Genomic DNA, 20,080 nt, shown 5'->3' on the forward strand with positions numbered 1-20,080 from the left:
CGAGACCCAGAGGCTCTACGAAGTCAGTCACAGTGTCCAATCCACTTCCTGACAACATGGGTCTTTATGGTGGACAAGCAACAACCATGTGTTTGTTACTCCAGCCACTCATGTCGCTCTCCTGAACGTCATGTGTGTTGGCTGATTTTGTGCGTTAGTGGAAAAACAACCTCTGTTAGTTGCTGCTACGTCTAAGATGCATGTTTGCTGCAAAATTTGACTATTGATGATTAATCAACTCAGAAAAAATCTCAATCACATGTACTGCACATATTAATAATCTGCATCAGCCACTCCCCATGCTTTACTTTGTGCGGTCTCCTATTCTATTGCTATGCTTGTTTGGAAGACGGTACATGTGTGCAAGTTGATCTGCAAACCATGTTTTCTACATAAATAAATGAAAATGATATTTAACGCATTTATCTCCTAGACGCCTTTACGTTTTCATCAGGGTTCAACCTGGAAGTCTGCAGAAACAAGTGCCGTAGAATCTCATTTAAGCTCGTCTCTCTCTCAGCAGAATCGTCATTAAAATAAAATCTGTGTCGCTTGCAAAGCGCTGTTGGTTTCTCAGGAGAAGGAAGCCACCTTCACCGAAACTTGAATAACTTTGACAAATCAGAGGTGAACGAAGCAGACACCTCAGCAGAACTTTGAAATCTTTCAAAGCAGAGGGGGGGAAAAAAGAAGAAGAAATCCAGGGCTTATAACTTTGCACTGAATATAAATGAGAAACTTTAAAATGTCTCTAATGTCTAGCTGTACTTGCATGTTTATATTCTCCTTGAGAATGAATTGCTTTCTACTCTTTCTAAAAAAAAAAAAAAGAGGCAGCAGTGCAAAAATATTCATCTTTTATCTTCTGCCGACTCTGAAGACAGTAAGTCTTTTTTTTTTTAAATAAGGAAAAAAATAATCTGTGTACAGGCATAAATCATGAACATTTCATTAATTTCCACAGTAAAAGTGAAGTGAACATAAAGCTTAATATCAGGTTGATATGGATATTATTTAAAATGGTATTGCCTTTTATACACAGAAGAGAAATTCAAGTGACCTAAACCTTGACTTTATAATTTAAAGGACATGAAAATCAATGATGTTGAAAAGTACATGTGGCACAATGTGTGCAGATTATTGTGACTCATGCGATTACTTATACAAGCACAATATGTGTCAGACTGTTTAATTATTAAGATTTTCAATTCATAATATTTGAAAAAAAAGAAATTCACATTTATCCAGTTCCGACACTTGAATGTGTCATTAATTAAAACAATCCCCGGATGATTAACAGTCTTTTGTGGGAAAAACATTTTAAAATATGTAATTTTTCACAAGAGACGTTAATCTCCCTCAGAAATAAAGGGTTGTTTTTTGTTTTTTCCTTCCTTGTCAGATGGTTAATCAGCTACGTGAAACGAATGCACTGATCAAAGACATTGTCACAAGGACAAAACCTTAGCGGTAACTCTGAAAAATGAAAGTGGCAGATGTTCTCATAGTACACATGCACATGAAAAACACACACACAGATACAGACAGACACACACACAGGGTGGTCTTAGAGTCAGACACAACATCCCCCAAAGTCCCACTGAATGATGAGTCACTCACTATGTTGTCATTGGTCTCCTTTGGGGACTTCACATAAACTTACAACACAGCTCTTGTCCCCAATTGACACTTTTTTTTTTGTTTGTCAGAAATTTGTCCCAAAAGGTGGCCTATAACTGAAACACACACAACCCTAAATGGGGAGAGTCATTGTGATAGATTCTTATCCTCAACCGACTTGCCCTAACCCTGAACCCTGTCTAACACACCCTTACCCTCCATGGGGGTAATGGACAATGACAATAACCACTGAACCATCAGCGTACGTACACGCACACACACACACACACACACACACACACACACACACACACACACACACACACACACACACACACACACACAGTATCACATTTGAAAACTCAGCCCCTCAGAGAAGTCTCAGATGAAGCAGGGGACCTGAAGATTCAATTTCTTAAACATGAAGCAGACATTGAGCCCAGACATACACCAACCTCTCTAATGAAACCCCCCCCCCCCCCCCCCCCCCCCTCTATTTTCTTCACTGTCGCACACAAACACACCGTGCCCCCGTGTGAACCTCACACTACCTTGATAGAACTCATTTGCAGATGGCCAGTGGCCCTGCCGACTCTGAGCGGTGAAACACAAAGCAGGGTCAAGAAATACAGCAGATATTCCTCTCTTTTCTATAAACTCTGTTTCTCCGACACTCTCTTTTTCCCCCCTCTCCATATGAGAAGAGAGAAGTAATAGAGGAAACAACTGACCTGTGATAGAACTGGCTGCTTTCTTCATCTCATTCCGTCTCCCTTTCAGTGTGGTTTTTCAAAATCCACCTGAAGTTTAACCCACAGGAAATCACTGCACACACTTGTTTTTTTTCTTTTGCATGTGTTCGAAAACATGAAGACGTACATGCATGCCATGGGCAATGAAGTATTGCATTCATGCTACTCATACGCATGAGAGAAGAAATTTGATGCAGGGTTATAGCATCCTTCTCATAGGAATAATGGCCACATTCCATTTAACTGAGTCAGTGATATGACCCGGGTATTGTACATGGTGGCACACTGACACAGTTGAATGGAACAGACACATTTATTAATGCTTTTAGGTACACATGTTTTTTTCTCTCGCTATAATGAAATTTCCTCAGTGAGAAATGAATTCAATTAAAGGCCAAAGGTCTCTGGCTACTAAAATAGTACTAACATACTAAATAAATACAAAATTAGAGCCTATCAGTGAAAATTGTATACAACACACATTTAGAGTAAAGTAGAGAATAACTATGTTCATCATGGCCGCATTGTGAGAATGATTATCTAACCTGCAACTGTATCTATGACTTCAAGGAAATCGATCATCCACTTGGTCCCAAGGTCCAAACTTTTGAGAGGTCACAGATTAGACACAAGTAAGGAAACCAATACATCTAAATTATAAAGGTGTACAAGTATGCATCCATTCGTACAAAAATTAAGAAACAAAATGGCAAAATCAACCAGGTTTTTACATTTCTTTTGAAAAGGCCGCCGGGTAAAACATACTGACTGGGGAAAAAAGCATACAGGGTCCAAAAATCCAACCTCAACAGAGTAATGACATTGGTCTGATTTCCATCAACTCGACGGGGAAAATGAAGTGATCTAGGTGCAGTCAGGGTCTTGCATTCAACGACGGTCTGTTTCGATCGTGACTTCCTTGTGGGGCCGTGTTTACATTGTTCATTGTCAAGTCGAATCAGGTGTGAGGGTCTAAATGGGGATTTTCTTTCAATCCATTTCAGAAAAAGGAAGAAAAAAAAACAACAACCTGCAGATATTTCAAACTGATTTGAATCTGGTGATCCATCACAATTATCCTCATGTCTGTTTTTAATGTTGTACTTTTTCGAGAGATGGCTGTACAACGCTTTAGAGTAGTTTGAATCTAACGTCCTACACAGACTAATACACAGGCTGCAACTGTGATTGATTGTCTGTCTCAAACAGGTTTACAATTCTAATCTTTTGGGCAATTCATTTATTAGTTGTTTTTTTTTTCTTCCTATCATTAGTTTGTGCTATTTATTATTTTTGGACAGATGTTGCTACCTGGAAATAAGATTTATTTATTTTTTATTCATAGCTATGATTCATTAAAAAGATTTAACCAGAATAAAGAAAAGTTTGTGACCTCCTTACAGAGCTAAAGGTCTTAAAAAGAGCCTCGGTATTAAGCCTTCCTTTCTGATTAGCACAGATTTACCTTTTGTTAAGGCCTAAAATCGATGTAGCGCGAGGATATCAATACAGACCGCATATGAAACACTCGCTTATAAAAAAGAGTGTCAAACTGTATTTCAAGCAGACAACCCTTTCTTGTGAGACTCACTCTTTCCCCCCTAAACTCATATAGACAGATGGGTCGCGTAATGAGGAGTGGAGTCCACGGCAGGGTTATTTTATTTGTGAAACACTCCGTGTCTCTGAAGACGGGGGGAGGCAGCGAGGCCTGTCTGTCAGCCACTGGCAGAATGAATGATCCCCGGCCACAGCGCTGCTCCCCTGCTGTTCCCTAAACGATACTCCTCCACCGCTAAATGTCACATCAATATTCACCGCCAGCTAATTAATCTCAGCTCCCATGAAAACCGGGTAACATCTCCGCATCGGTGTTGGAATACAAATGGCTCCATCGCTGGACCTTTTGCTCTCTGCACATATTTACTCAATGTGGTTCGTAAAATTTCTCAGACGCTTTTCGCCTCTTATGTTTTGTCTGAGGGAAAAACGTCATTTGCAAAGGCAACAGCAGCAACAACACCGTGACTTTTTATTCAATCGCCGGCAGAGGTGACTTCAAGGATAGATGGAAAAGGTAAACGATTTCTTCACAGGACGCTCTGCGGGAGGATTCGAGTCTCCTGTGTTCCGAGCTGTGTGTGGGAGCTGAGTGATGGCTCGAGCGTTGGGACGGTGACGTGAGGTGAGCGGCTGATTGCTAAAGACGAACAAGGTCAAACCGCTCAAGTGTCCCTCCTGTTGGTGTTTAGGTTGAGCTCTGGTTAGAATGAAAGGCTTATGTTGTCGACCGGTCAGGACCAGATGTCCATTATACACCTTGACTCTTAATAACTGAATTAATTCCAGAAGAACATCCACATCCAATCTGTCATTGTGTGCATGAACGAAAGGAAGGGAATCCATCAGAAGGCCATTTAGAGCCGTGAGTCACCCTCTATCTCATATCATATACTATAAATCAGTGTGTAGTGTAGTTATATGGTTTTGGTTTCCCTGTACATATTGTACAGAGGAAGTAACTACTGAAAGGTATATACAGTGTACAGTGATATATATAAACGTGTTTTTTTCTGCTACATTGAGGAGTTTAAAACTGTTGGTGATCCAGTTTATTCCTGCAGTAAAAGCTTGTTGCACTATTAATCTAAACCAAGTGTTCATGGTCTTGGAAATGTGTACTTAAGTGAATTTGCTGAGGATCACAAAGCACAGATACATGGGAGCTTGCTGATTTTCAGTGGAGCGACTCCCTCCGGTTCAGATATCACACAAGAATGGGGCCCGCGGTGCTTACCTGTCCCACGTAGACCAGCAGTCTGGCGTTGAGCGGGCTCTCGTCGGGACTCAACCAGAACTCAGAGTTATCGTCAGACGACACAGAGAACTGGAAATCGCCTGCAGGGCCAAAAACATGATCAAAGTGTGGGTTAGTGGATATGTGTATATGGTCCCAGATAAGTATTATCAGATAATGCAAGACCTCATGATATAAATTCTGAAGTGTACGAAATGAAACCTCAAATTTATTGCTCGCACTTCCTCTGGCAGTGATCAGCGATTTCCACCTTTGGTCACAGTGATATCAGAAGTGTTACTGCAACTGAATTTCCAATCCATACGCGACAAACATACGCAATGCAAATTTAACAAATCTAACCCAGGAAGGAGCATGGAAAGCACGGTTAATTCAAGTCATCAATTTCCATACGTGTAAACAAGTTGGCGATTTTGTCAAACAAAACTATTAACAGTGGAATCTGAATAAAGCTCGATTCCCCAAAGCGGCTGCTGTCTGAGAATCTTTCTCTCTGCGCTGAGCAACAGTGATGCAATTGTTTGTCATCATTCTAAAGACTCCGAAATCAGGATTTGTTCGGTCTCGGGAAAAAGCCTTTTACAACACATAGTAGATATACTTGTTATGTATATAGTAAAGGTTGGCTAGCTATATTTCACATACCGTGTGTAATATACTTGGATCTACACTAACGGCCTATGGGTTAGATATGACATTGAGTAGTCAAGCTTTTGTTGTCGACAATGAAAATTGATTATTTCCCCCTCAGTCAATCTACGACAGCAATGAAAAGGTCGTCTGTGGCAGCGTGATGCGAGGGGCACTTGTTAGAGCACTCGTCACAATGCTGAGGACATTATGGCCTTTGAGCCTTGAGGCTGAAGTGAGCCATACCACCAGTGAACAGCTACTGTACATAGTGAAATGAACAGTGATCTAATTAATAACTTCGTATTCTGCAATTTGTATAAGGGCACTTGGGTGTTAAGGCTTTTCAGTTCCCATAGCAACTGGGCTCGAGGGTGCCGCGACGAGATTTAGCTGTGAGATCTCTGGTATTCAGCCGTAATAAAAATGTGTGATTATCCACTTTTTTAGTGGCTCTGAAGTGTTTGGATTAAGAGGGCTACGGAAATCCTCTACTTTTTATAAAGGACACATGGCTCCAGGGCCCCCCAGCATCAGAAGAGGGACCGGTTAATAAGATGAGCGAGCTAGTTACCGTCTCTGTAAGGGTGAAGGAAGCCAAATATTCTCAGGCCATAGTTCTTCCACTTCGGAGCCACTGCCAACTTCTTCACAGTGGTTCTGGTCTGCAGTAAGAGACAGAAAGAGAGAAAAAATCTGATCATGCTGCTGCATTCACAAAAACAGAAGAAAAAGGTTTGGTTTTGTTTTTGGGTTTATGTGAGTGAACCCTATCCACCTGTTGTCCATTTGCTAAATCCCTCTCGCAACAGCCACTGTTTCATTCACAGCTTAGCAACCGTAACTAGGCACAGCAGGCCCGTCGAGCACTGGACTGTGGAAAAAAAGTGTGCATGGGGCTTGAATAAAGACCGATTCTCAGTAGGGTTTGGGCTCATGGGCAATGCCATTGTGCATCCATTATACCTGACAGACAGTTGAATGTACCTTTATGTACACATGTAACCCCAAAACACAGAAAAGTAAAAGACAGTACGTAACTAAAGTCTGAACCAAGGTTCGTGTCTTTGTCAGAATTTGATCCGGTTTGTTTTGGTTTCACATTACGATTTAAAGAGCGCACTAAATAACTTCTTTGACATGCGTATCTCCTGGTATCATCATCCACAGTACGTGGGCGGCGTCTACCTATACTTGTCACTGATTGGTTTGTTGACGGGCGTGTGTCTGATGTGGGTGTGTTGTCAATTCGCGTCCTCCTTTTCATGTGGTACCTCCACCCCATTTTTGCTTCTCTTCCGCTTCTTTATCTTCTTCTATTGTTCGCTGCTGTCTCAACTTCCTGCAATTGGTCCGAAAGTCCAAACTACTAAAAAAAAAAGAGGGTGTTTTCACACTGCAAACCCTGGATCAATTTGATCCGGACGGAGACCACCTGCTATTTTTGGTCGAACTAAACGGAAAAGGCCGAAGGTCCGGACCAAAAGAGGTACGTAGGTGTGAAAGCGTCCCCTCGATCCGCTCTGTGATACTTACGTGAGGGTACAGAGGGAAGTGCAGGTTCCTTCTGAGTTGGGCTATGGAGGAGCCGCACCAGTCCTCGAACACGTGCAGGTTAGCCTGGCCCTTAAACTGCCAACACACAATCACAAAACACAGAGAGAAATCAGGTCAGTGCACGCGGTAACAACAGCACCACATTTGGCATTAAATAGGCAGGCGACTCCTCCGCTCTACATGGAAAATCTCCTTTTTCCCCTTGTTTTCAGTAAACATATTTTTGGAGCAGGTCCTGCCTTTGTGCCAGGCGGGAGAAAAAGAACTCCTGTTGCATAATGCGACTGCAGAGCGGAGCTCCATGTCCCGCATAAGCAAAGGTGACAGAGAGTTCGTCATGAGTATCATGGGGGAGACTATACTGAGGACGTCTGGAGCGGTTTGTCAGAGCTCAGGGCCCCTTGCCCGTAGTCTGACATTTGTCTGAATTACACAGGGAAATCACAGGACACAGCAAGGACAGATGGTGGAACCAGCCAGCCTCGGGGTACGGTCTCCTCACACGCCCGGTCCGCGCATACACAAGAAGGGATGAGTCTCCGATGACTTGTGTGTCGAGTGAAGTGTTTTGCAGAGCAAGGCATGGGCCACTACATCCGTGCACGGACATTAACACTCCACTCATATAAATCTGGGTTTGAGAAAGTGAGACATGCACCAGGGGGACGGTGCCGTTTCCTCAACATGTTGCAGATACGCGTGAATGTTTGGTTTCACCTCAACTAGCAACTAGCAGAAGTGCTAATGCATGGCCGCGCGTTTGGGCACATTTGCTGCTCTGCATCAAAAGCCCGCGGAGGGTTGATTTGATGTCCTGCCAGCTCTACCCACTTCTCACACTGTACCAACACGCGTTCATATACTGTACACTTTGGACGCCATCCCTGTAATGCGTGACGGCAGGCCCAGCGGGCTGCCACCGTGATGCTGTCACACACATTCAGAACATCACACGGGAGTCCAGCAGAAAGCGGCCCCCTCGCCAAAGGAATATGAAGCGGCGCGGCGGCGCGGTTTCCCCCGGTCGGATCAAAGCCGGAACTGACTTTTTGGCTCCGTTTCATTTGGTGAAGTTGGCCTTTCTGCGTGTAGAAGAGTCGCTGTGCGGTACAACAGGTGTGAGCTGTTTGGGGCGAGCGACAGTCACCCAATAAAAAGTTTAACACCTCCACCCGCCTGCTCCTCAGCCTTCACGTCCACGTTCAGGGGAGACGAGATGTCGAACGGGGGGGTGTGGCGCTCCTTCAGTATCACGCCGGCCCGAAGTGGTCCTTTTTCATTTTTCCTCTCCCGGCTCTTTGTGGTCAACTAAGTGGCCTGCACACTGACAGCCGCACGGCTCATGCATTAACCATGAGTTGCCTAGTCCAAAAAACAGTGGGCTCTACCGATTTTTATTCCCTAGATTTCTGTTGCGCCCGAATTTGATTTTTTCTTGCCCCTCTTTGTGATATGCTCTCTTACAGAATGACTAATGCAAATGAAAAACAGACAGGGGAAGAGACAGGGATTCCGGGGGATCGACAGAATCAAATCAGATAACAAAAGCAAGAGGCCAGAGAGATGAACGAGACTGTCCAATTCTTAAAAAGGGGAGTGGAAGAGAGAGAGAGAGAGAGAGAGAGAGACAGAGAGAGAGAGTGTGGGAGGGGGCACTGGGAGGTTAAGGGGATTTTGTCATCTCTGTGTAAATATGCCTTATGTTAAGCTTTTAATAGATTTCCTGTGGGGTTTTTCTTAAAGGGAACCTTTTTTTCACCTGACCCCCCCTCCTCACCCCACCCCTTGTCAAATAGCAATAAGCAGGCAGGTTTAAAAGACAGCGAAGTCGGGGGGGCCAATATAATTGGCTCCGTTTTGTAGGTGACAGCAATGTGAGAAGTCGGGTCTGCACTCAGGATGTTGAATGTGGAAGTGATGTTTTCCCTTCCCCCTCGATGCCTTTGCCTCTTTGAACTCCGCTAATCTGCCTTTCCTCCCCTCTGTCATGTCGTCGCCTCTCCGTCCCTCCATCTGTGTCCGTGTGCTGCCGAATGCTGTCGATTTCTCCGCTCACTCATTTTTGCTTTGTTCGCCGGAGCTCAGCTGACGGCCGTCTCCTCCCCATTCTGTCACTCTCCGTCCTCGTCTCCCTCCCGATTCCTCCTTGAGGACGGAGAAGTGATGCTGACATCGACGGTTTGCGGAGGAAGGGTGACGTGTGTGCTTGTGAGTATTTTGTTTGTTTTTGGAGGGGCAGTTTACGTGTTTGCCATATAGGGACACAGTCATGCTGTGACGGTTCTTTTTTCTTTTCTTTTTTTTGCTTGTCAGCTTAGATTCACATTGAGTAAATGGCTAAAGTAGAGACGGAATTACTGCTGCTGCCTTTCTTACTTTCTCCTTTTAGTCCGATTTGCTATCACTTCTCTCCTTCATCCGAAACCAGGATGCAGACTTCTTCTTTGCCACAGCTGCCACCATGCACCATTGCTAGTCTCATCCACAGAACAGGAAGGCCCCGTTTCCTCTGTGCACACCTGATATCTGGCTTCACTGCCAGCTAAATGAACTACAGGAACAGTGGCGGCCACAGTGGCAGCATTAGGAGAGTTCAAATGAGTCAAACTAGCACATTCATTCTGTCTTTTTCACAAAGGTTTAATACGTTTGATCAGAGGGAACTTGTTCCACTTTGCCTGGGGTGAAGTGGAAGGCGACCGGGCGACCGGGCGTGGGCACAGAGAGTGTCTGTCTGTCTGTCTGTCTGTCTGTCTGTCTGTCTGTCTGTCTGTCAGCTGGGACAGGGACTGAGGCCGCGTGTTGCCCGTTCAAACAGCAACTCGCAGGAATTGATAAGTGCACAGTGCTGACATTCTGGATACCCGTGATAACAATATAATTCACGGCCATTTCAGCCGACTGATATAAACGCCTGTATTTTTCCTTTCACTGGAGGCACTGAGCCCATGTGTCTTAAAGCCACGAGTAGTTTCCAAAGAACCTGCAGTCCACTCGAGGAGGAGAGTTCTTCCAGTTTCTGAAACTGGCATTTCCCTGCTTAACTTTTCTGTCTGTTGTAGGCTCAACAATATGTCCTGGTTGACTTAATCTACTTAATCTGAAGTTTATTGTTGCTTTAGATCCATTTAGAAGTTTTATCTTCACTGACTAATGTCCGGCCTTGCACCTAACGCCTTCAAGCGATTTCACTGTCGTGGACAAATTTCCATTGTCGGGATTAAAGTTTTTGCCGGAGTTGAGGCGCGCTCCCGTCATCTCCACCGTCCGGTGTGAGGTGGTGATCTGAGTGTTTTTTTCTCGTCTCGACGTTTGCGATAAAAATCGACCGTGTTTGATATTTATCGTACGTTTTTAGTCTTCGCTCACGCAGATGGTGACGTGAACGGTGTCAACAACCAATAGGCGAGCTCTCTCCAGAACCAAGCAGGAAGCGGAAAAGCGTGTAGGTGTCGGGGAGCACATGCTGCAACGTCGCATGGAGACTCCGGTTTCTAAACTACCTGGTTGAAGGGGGACAGAGCAACCACCTAGTTGATTTCGTCTCCACATTCTGCGGCGTCATCTTTTTTTCTTGTTGGCTTATATTTTCTGCACAGACCATTGCATGCACACGCATGCACACGCACACGCACACACACACACTAAAAGCTGCTGGTGGCTAGACTGCAACTAAAATCTCTGTGACTAATGACAATTTGTCTTTAGATGTGAGAGGGTGTCAACCCGGAGTCTTTTAGAAGTCTTTTCAGTGTCATCTCAAAGTCGTCAGTGTCCGGGAGGCATTAGGTGGAATACTGGAGCAGTTTTCAGCGGTTTTCTGAGTGATCAGTGGAGTTAGTTTCAATCGCTCTCCCGCCGGGTGTTGAGAATATCTAACTATTTACAGCATATGTTTGAAGCGGCGGACGAGGACTCATCATACGAAGACGAAATTGATGTAATGAGATAACAAAATGCAGTCGCGAATAGAATGAAGAGTGTAGAAAATGCGTAAAATAATTATTGTTGTCCGCCGCCGGGCCGGGGCTATATATAGCTTCCATCACAGCAACTCTGCACCTATACAGCTCTGACTGCCATTTAATAAGAGGAGGTGTGGGGGGGGGGGGGGGGGGGGGAGCAACGGCATCTGTCAAATATGGGGAAGTGAGGTTACAGAAGAGAAAATAAATACAGGACATTGGAAACGAAAGGTGCACAGAAAAGACGCTGAGCAAGAAAGACGTTGAAAATAAAAGAGCGCACCGTATACTGCCGTGCCCGTATGACACAAAATGCACTGTTACTGTCTTGGCCTATCTCCCTCAGACCACACTTCCTCCTCAAAAACCCATATTTCTGTGGGCTTGTCTTAACATATCTCCATCTCCACCGCTCTTTGGTATCTCCTCTCTCACCCATCTGGTTGTGCTATCAAACTGAGTACAAATCAGACACTCTCTCTCTCTCTCTCTCTCTCTCTCTCTCTCTCTCTCCCTCCCTCCCTCTCTCTCTCTCCCTCCCTCCCTCCCCTGTCTCCCTTTCTCAAAATCTGTCGCAGCCTTCTGCGTTCCTTGTGGCACCCAGGCACTGACAAATGGCCGTTCCGCGCACCCACCGAAGAGCAATCGCACCGAGTGACACCGTCAATCGCCTTCGGATACGAAAAAGTGAGACACGATGTTCCTGGCCGAGGCGAGACTTTGGGTACATACAATACCAGTCAGCCCGGCTCCCGCAGGGCGAACAGGCGAGACGGCGTCGAAGCTCGCTGTTGATACATCAGCGTCACATCATCGCCACGCACTGCGCTGCTGTTTCACTGAGCCGATATGTAGAGATGCTGGTGATGAATGAATGATCAAATGATACATTTCACATGCGAGCTATTCTCTCCGCGGCTATGATGGGAATGTCACTGCTTGAGCACATGAAATGTATCCGACTTCACAGGAGGACACTTCCCCTCCGCCTCATCTCGTCTCTCTCCGCTCGTTAGTAATTTAGAAATGAGGAAAGAAATAGAAAAAGTAGGATAAGAGGCCAGGTACAGTGAGGAAAAGGTTCTTTTCTTTCCTTTTTCCTTGGTTTAAAGGAAGAAATGATATGGAGGTAGATAACGAGAACTCGTTTCGCATGGAGGAGAGCAGAGGGGGGGGGGGGGGGTGGAAGACAAGATTCATATGATCTAGCTTCAATTTCATCAACTGCTCTAATGAGGGTTTGTATAATCTGCCATCTGTCCCACGATTACATGTGTTCTGTCATGCCGAGGATATAACATGTGGGGGATGGATATGGCGGAGACGTCAAACCGAGGAATGTGAGGCAGAGTAGAGTTATATATATATTTATTTTTCATCTCCTGCCACAAGCTGTCGTTCACTCACCAAACTGTAATGAGAGGCCAGTGAGAGAAATCACATTTCTGCCTCCTGTTTGTCTTTGGATGGACGGATAGGACGGAAAACAAAAAAAAAACGCAGACAGACTGAGGGAAACGTCGAGGGGAGACAAATATCATGCCTCGTCTTTTTTGCATCCTCACCCAGTCGACTCACCCTCACATGACACCTTGGGATGACGCGGGGTCGGGAGACAAAGAGAGAGAGAGGAAGATCCAATTTCTTGTTTTTTGTGTGAGGAGCAGGCTGCTCCCACCTGAGTCATGTGTCTGTGCTGTGCCGCTGTATCCCCCTCTCTTCCCTCTCGAGTGATAGATAATCGGCAGCCTAAATCTGCAAAGCACACACTTATCGGCACGCGCGCGTGGTCTAGGTTTTTGCTTTTTTTTGCGAGACCCAGGACATTCGATTCCGTCTATTCAATCTGCGTTTAGTTTAGCACCGTCTGAATAACTTATGAGCATCATTTCGTCTTTGTAATATAGCTGGGATGAGGTTTTTGCTCACGTTAAATCAATGCTCGTCCGTGGCTTTACTGTGGAGCGGCAACATGGAAAGAAATCATACAAGCCCCTTTGATATCAAAGTCTACAACGATTTTAAGTGTCACTAATCCCTCTTACCGTCATTTTCTCTTGCTGCTCCTGACTAAATAAAATTGTTCATCACGCTCAAATTCTCTGTGGAGCCATGTCGGCTTTGCTGCAAATAACTGTTTATCCCTTCATGCCCGGCACATAGCTGCTCGTCTACTAAAGCGTTCTGTCTCTCTGACCTCTATATCGTGTGTCATTGTCCTCGACCTGACGGGTGACCTTGACAGATCCGCAGAGTGAGTCCACAGCGGCTGCGCTCATCCACAGCCTCCCATCGGGCGGGGATGCTCATTAAGACGCCAGCTGAAAACAACCTGCTGGGGCCACAGGTCGCAACCGCAGCACTTCTTTCTCTTTGTTTCTATCATAATTTCCCTCTCGGCGCGTGTGTTAAGAAGAAACAAAGTCAGCATCCTTTCATTCTTGTGCATGGGCCTGCTTGTACGAAGGCCTCTGGACGCCGTGTGACCTCTGCCAGTCTGCGACAGCTGGCATATGGCACCACTCTACCTCCACCGGCCCCGAGTCTACGCCTCTGACAGTGCCAGCTCAGTGGCCCCTCAGGCCTCTGCCGTCTTGGCTGTGCACCAGGAAAACAAGTTAGTGCTGGTAATTAGAACGCATAGCTAGCGAGGAAGGCGGGGAGCGCGGCTGCACTCCATGGTTTCTGACAGAATTGGCTTATAGGCTTGACATAGCAGCCACTGAGATCAGACAAGAAGAGGTTTTTTGAGGGTGCAAGTCGATCGAGATGTAAGAAAACTCTTTCTTTATACTGGATTTGCAGAATATTCACAGGCATAAATGTCACGTTGCTTCATGGGGAGGCTGGGAACGAGTCAAAGAAATGGCATGTTGACTTGTGATGCGAGTCACGCTTAATCCAAAATGCAGTCGGCGTGGATGTTGCAAAATGTATTCCCCTCATGAGGCTGTTTTGATTTTTCAATCCAGAGCATAAATAAGAAATGATGGCGAGTCTGTGAAATCAAGTGCAAAGGTGTCCATTGGTTTTCACCTGCGCAATGATAAAACACAAGGCAGAGACAAACAAAAAACCCACAAACAAAAACAGGAAGTTCTGTGATCAAACCATGACATTTGCATTCGTGCGATTAGTCCACATGGTCCAGATTCCGACAGCTGGTTTGGCTGCCATCCGACCTCGACCGTTCCATATCCACGGGACTTCTCATTTTCTAAAGTGGTACCATTTTGAATTATTCCAAAAGCCTCGTCCACATTTAGATACAGAACCCCCTCAATATTAAGGCAACAGATGTTTCCACGCCATGTTGCATTAAAACAGATATCCTCTGGCTTTGTGACTACTTGCGAAGCAAAGAACACAGACGGATGTGGGTTTATGAATATATATATATATATATATATATATATATATATATATATATATATATATATATATATATATATATGTGACTTCTTGGATGATTTTCTCTTTCATTCTTTAGGTTGCAGAGAGAAGGCGACAGGCAAAGGCAGGCTAACTCAAGACTAGCTCACCCAGCAGGAATTTGTCAAAAATGAAACAACAGCTACCGTAACACATCAGACCCACCGTGATGCTGCCTCGTGCACAGATTACATGCATAATATGCTTTGCGGAAGCAGCAACAAATCTGAGTACAAGGTGGTGAATGATGACAGAGATTCATTCACTCGGCTAACGGCATCACCGCGGTCCTACTGATACATTGAAAATCACTACTGCAACGGTAACGTCCCATCATCCCGCTCACGCTGTGTTTATGAACTGCTAGATTCTCGGTAGTTTGCCCAGAACTACGTACACACTGTAGTTCTCAGGTGTCTAAACTTTACCCCAGGTAGAGTACGACTAATAATTCATAGTTTGAGGATTAGATTTGCACACACAAACACAGGCACACAAAAAAACCCTTTAATTAAACTCTGCTGAACAGGGTCACAAATGTAGAGCCGCTTTTCCTTATCACAGATCTGCGGCATAATTGCCCCATCTGCTGTTCCCGTTTGTCAGAGTGGGTGTGCGAACTACACCAGTGAAGTGAAGTGAAAAATTAGAATGAATCACATCAACTCGTAATCTCCAGGTCATATATAGGTGCCATGAAATATAAACACGCTAATGGATTTGGATGAAACATTATAATTCTGACACGATGATTTATCATCATAATCACGAGGTACATTTAGTTCTTCCGATGAAAAAGTAGCAGAGGCAAACTGGATCTGCGTTTGACCTCGTCGCCTGCTCTTAACAACGGACAACTGGAGGAAAAATCACTAAATCATAATTTAGAGAAAAAAAAGTAGACTATTATCAATACTTTGGCCAATTAATGAAAACACTTCAATAAAGGTTAATCACTGCTGAAAAGTTCAGTTTGTTTGTGCGAGCGTCCTCGCTGGGTTTAGCTGACGAGTTACAAAAACAGTACACACAAAACCTGAACATAATGATGAAGATAAATACGGGATGTGAAGAAAGGAAAAATAGCAAAAGGAAAGAAAATAATACCTCTGGTTTCCATGGCAATTTATTGTGGCGCTGGCTGAGGAACCTCCGGATGTGGGTGTGGCCTCTGCCACCAGCCCCTCCTGTGATTGGCTCATCATCCTTAAAAAAAAAGAAGAAGCAAAAACAAGGTCACGATTATTCCTCTTTAACAGAGAAGAAAACACTGGTGGCTGCAGACCGAAGTCTTGAATCCACCCATTCATTCACTTTCATTGACGTAACCTGACTCCTCTCCATAATTGATATATGGGATGGAGCCGAATTGTTTGATAAAACCACAGCCCTGTGTAATTTTACGGAGGCATTAAGCCGCATTACACACACACGCACACACACACACACGCGAACACACACACACACACACACACACACACACATCTATATCATGAGCAGGCCAAGGAAACACAGGGTCATTTTCTCAGAGGGCTACTATTAAGACCCTGTGGAATGTCCTCTTCATCGCTAATCCAGCATTTGACTCGCCAAAGCCCTAATCTCCAACGTACTCTAACCATCCACCCTGACGGCCAAGACCTCCCCCCCCCCGGCCCAGGGGAGCCTGAACTCTCCCCCTGATCTGGGATTTAGCCCGGTGCTGCAGCCAGGAGCTCCGTGGCTCCGGGGCTCTTTCTCTGTGGTCTGCTAAGAGGCATGTTAATGTTAATGCTTAGGTGTGACGGGCAGGACAGGGCGGAGGAGAGTGCAGGGTTCTCTGGCCAGCTGTGAGAAGATAAAAGACGGCTGTACTCCCAGAGGAGGAACTGGGTTGCAGTCAGAGCTGTTACAATGAGAAGCAAAGCATCCTCCATTTAGCAGAGATATCAAAGAGAGGCATTCCGCGGCAGAGATGAGCCGCAGAGGTTTTCAGTAACCCCGAACGCATTTGTCGAGAGGGCACCAGTGTTTTTAGAATCAGAGGAGGAAAAATAATTTTTTGGGGAAGAGGCACAGACAGAGCTTTCGGACAACAAGCCTTTAATTGCTTTATTTTAACTTCCAAGGGAGAGCGATGAAGGATCGCCGGGAAGATAATGAGGAAGAAATGTGCCGAGGGGGTCCCCACCCGTCTGCCACGAGAGGGGCGTAAAAGTTCCTGTTGTTTATGTGCACCCGGAGACTCACGAACACACTATAGTAGATCCAGTGAAGGACACAACATTCATAATATAGTTTCTCAAGACAAACATAGACAGCGAAGGATTTAAGGATGAGACAGGGCTCAGCTGTCAGTGAAATATGAAGCTTAGATGAATCACGGAAATGTTTGAACAAAGGGAAACTACATTAATACAGACGTGCATTGCAGGGGGAAGAAAATAGACCGTATCTCATAATTATGACTTACTATCTCATAATTACGAGATCCAGATCTTGTAATTATGAAAAATGGGGACGGTGATCATCAATCATGGCCTTTTTTTGCAAAGACCCAGACATAAAGGCACCACATGATTTAATCTACTTGTCGAATATACCTCATCAGAACGTAATATCAGCCTGATTAGAATTTGTGTTATTTATTTTTGAAAATGTCAAAGTTAAACATCGTCTTCATTTGTGTGGAATAATGTCAACGTCTACAAGAAACGGGGAGTGTATTGTTGCCATGGATACAGGGATTTGGCTGTTATCATTGACTTTGATATACTGAATATTTTTGAAACATGCTGATTCTCAAAGTTCCAGTTCCAGTTCCTGCCCTGTTTCCTGCCGTTTTTCCCATAATGACGACCTGCAGCAAAACATTGGTTGACACATTTTGCTTTAGATGTGGTGTCTGCATTTTTTTTTCATGGCAAATGACCCTCTATTAATTTCACATTATAAATAAAGCTATAAAAGTTGTTCTCGGCTCTTTGTCGGTTCCTCAATGAAGCCACTATTTTTGCTCGAGCCTCCAGATATCAGTAGTGTGGGTCTGGAATTTAAGTATTACCATTTAAATATTACCTCGTTTTTTGACATATTTCCAGAATGAACTTTTTGTGCAATTACCTCAAATGGAGAAAAACTCTGTTCTGCAGTCCGCCACTTTTTTTTCCTTTTTTTTTTTTTTGCATTCAAATTCCATCAATCTGTTTCCTCATTAACGTTTCAGACTACCTGGAGCGTCTTTACATCTGAAATGTTGTTTTTTCTTTAAGTCCTTTTTTCTCGTTGACGTTGCAATCACTTCTAATAATGAAATGTTTCACCTTGGACAGTTTCTGCGACATCGCTGACGTGGGCTCACCAGGAGAGCCGAGAGAGTTCTGTTCCTGTCTGTGACGGGCGCTCGCTGGCTCTGTCTGTCTGCCAGCTAATCTGCCTCCTCTGTTAGAACAGGTGCGACGGCTGTTTGAGTGAAGATGAGAGATAATCCATACGGCTAAAGGTCTTTTTAGCGATGTGCGGTTGCTGATTGAAATTTAAAGAGGCACGCGTTTTAGAAATAGTTTGTCGTCAGCCCCCAAAAAGTCCGAACTCAGAATGACGGCTCGAGTTCGGACTGTAATTCACACGGACGCCACTTTTTTCGAAAGCGCTGCCTCAGCTCCATCCAGCTCAAGGTCTGCTTATCGATGCAATACTAAAAGGTACAGTTAAACTCACTGACCGAAGGTTGCACTACCTTCATTAGCTGCATCAGTTTGTTTTTTTCCCTTCTACAGTGAGTATTGACTTTTACACTTTGGCACAACGCGGACACTACTTACGGCTTAGAACAAATTCCTTGTATCAATCGCATGACTACGACCTCTAATGTATGGGGCAGGTCTTACCTTTTGTCTGGCACTGGGCCCAGAAACTGTGTGATCATGTTTCACTGATAATTGAAGTTGATGCTAAGGGGGCCTGGGAAATGACCCTATGTATTAAACATCGCAACGAGGCAAAACCGGGGGAATATCAGTCACACCGATGATGACACACCGCCCGTTTATCATGTGTTTACATTGCCGTTGCCACATACCCTGTTGACTCTCGCTCCAACAGAATGACAAATGGTGTATGCAACATTTGTCTGCTATACGGGAGCGACGCATCAGACACAGAGAGAGTGGGGGGGGGGGAGAGGCGAATAATTACGGCTGAACCAAGTTGCTTCATGTATGAACACGCACGGCGGAGTAGTTAATCACTAAAGGACTGATTGATAGATGAGCTGTCCGTACAGTGAGCGTCTGTCACCGATATCCATCCATCCATCCATCCTTCCTTCTTTCCCACCTCCTTCAAACACCTCGCTGTCGTGGGTGATAGCCACCCGGGTTGTTTCCCTCCAGACTCCCCACGTTCATTCGTACAGCACAATTTAAATGGTGACCTTCCTGATCCCAGCCCAGGGATGCAACTGGAGCTAGTGTCCTAGAATACCAATGAGCTTAATTAATCCCCCTTATTAAATACAAACAAGCAGCAGTCTGCAGCGAGGGAGGGAAGCAGTGAGAGAGAGGGGGGGGGAGGGGGGGGGGGCTTGTTTCACAAATTTCTTCACCGACCATGATAACCCCTGTAAATGAGCTCCACTCAGATGGCTCCCTCAAGTCCACAAATCACAGATTAATTTCAAGCGACCTGAAATATGAAAGTTAATAACCAGAGTGGAATAATTACAATATTCTCAATTTTTCATTTGTGTTAACCACCACCGAGATATAGAGTATGTTAGTTAGTCCCCACCATGATAATTATAATAATAATAATAATAATATAAAAATGCTTCCCATTTTTCATCCTGTGGTCCTGCTGAATCAACCGGATGCCCACTTATCAAATTAATGAGAAGTGTAGCTGGAGGCAGAGACACCTGCATGACATTTACTGTGGCAGAGACTAATCGCGATGATCCATCATCACCGAAAAGACGAGCTGTGGTGCGTCGCCGCTCTCGGTCAGTGACGGCGATGTCTCTTAATTGGGGTATATTATTTTGATACTAGAAACGGATTTTGAGAAACATCTGATGGTTCACCTGACAAAGTTGATATAACCAGTACATCATCAGGCTGGACTAGACATTTGCAATCTATATCGGTTGTTGGTCCCGGTTGTGATGAATAACCTGAAAGAGAGATGTACAAAGAAAAACAGAGAGAAGGATGAAATGACAGAGAGGAAAGGATGAAGACGAAAAATGTGTCAGACTGACGACAAAGAATAAGCAACACAACGCAAGAGAGATTAACAAGAACAAATACAAAAGAGAGGAGAAAGTG

The 20,080-nt window shown here is 44.7% G+C and overlaps 1 protein-coding gene across 4 annotated transcripts in view; it reads right to left on the minus strand.

Annotated features, from left to right (window-relative positions):
• The window catches only part of b4galnt4a (beta-1,4-N-acetyl-galactosaminyl transferase 4a), a 121,453-nt gene that overhangs the window by 36,450 nt on the left and 64,923 nt on the right, over positions 1-20,080 (minus strand). For 3 of the 4 annotated variants that reach the window (XM_047333534.1, XM_035642108.2, XM_047333535.1), the window contains 4 exons: positions 15,882-15,980; positions 7,357-7,452; positions 6,395-6,485; positions 5,170-5,270 (listed from right to left, as the gene is read on the minus strand). In XM_047333534.1, coding sequence (XP_047189490.1) covers positions 5,170-5,270; positions 6,395-6,485; positions 7,357-7,452; positions 15,882-15,980 — 387 coding nt within the window. Of the gene's footprint in view, positions 1-5,169; positions 5,271-6,394; positions 6,486-7,356; positions 7,453-15,881; positions 15,981-19,836; positions 19,879-20,080 lie in introns of those variants that run through there. The other variant, XM_047333536.1, reaches the window with a different exon arrangement.

This window comes from Scophthalmus maximus, chromosome 7 (genome assembly GCF_022379125.1).
Source record: "Scophthalmus maximus strain ysfricsl-2021 chromosome 7, ASM2237912v1, whole genome shotgun sequence".
Lineage (NCBI taxonomy): Eukaryota > Metazoa > Chordata > Actinopteri > Pleuronectiformes > Scophthalmidae > Scophthalmus > Scophthalmus maximus.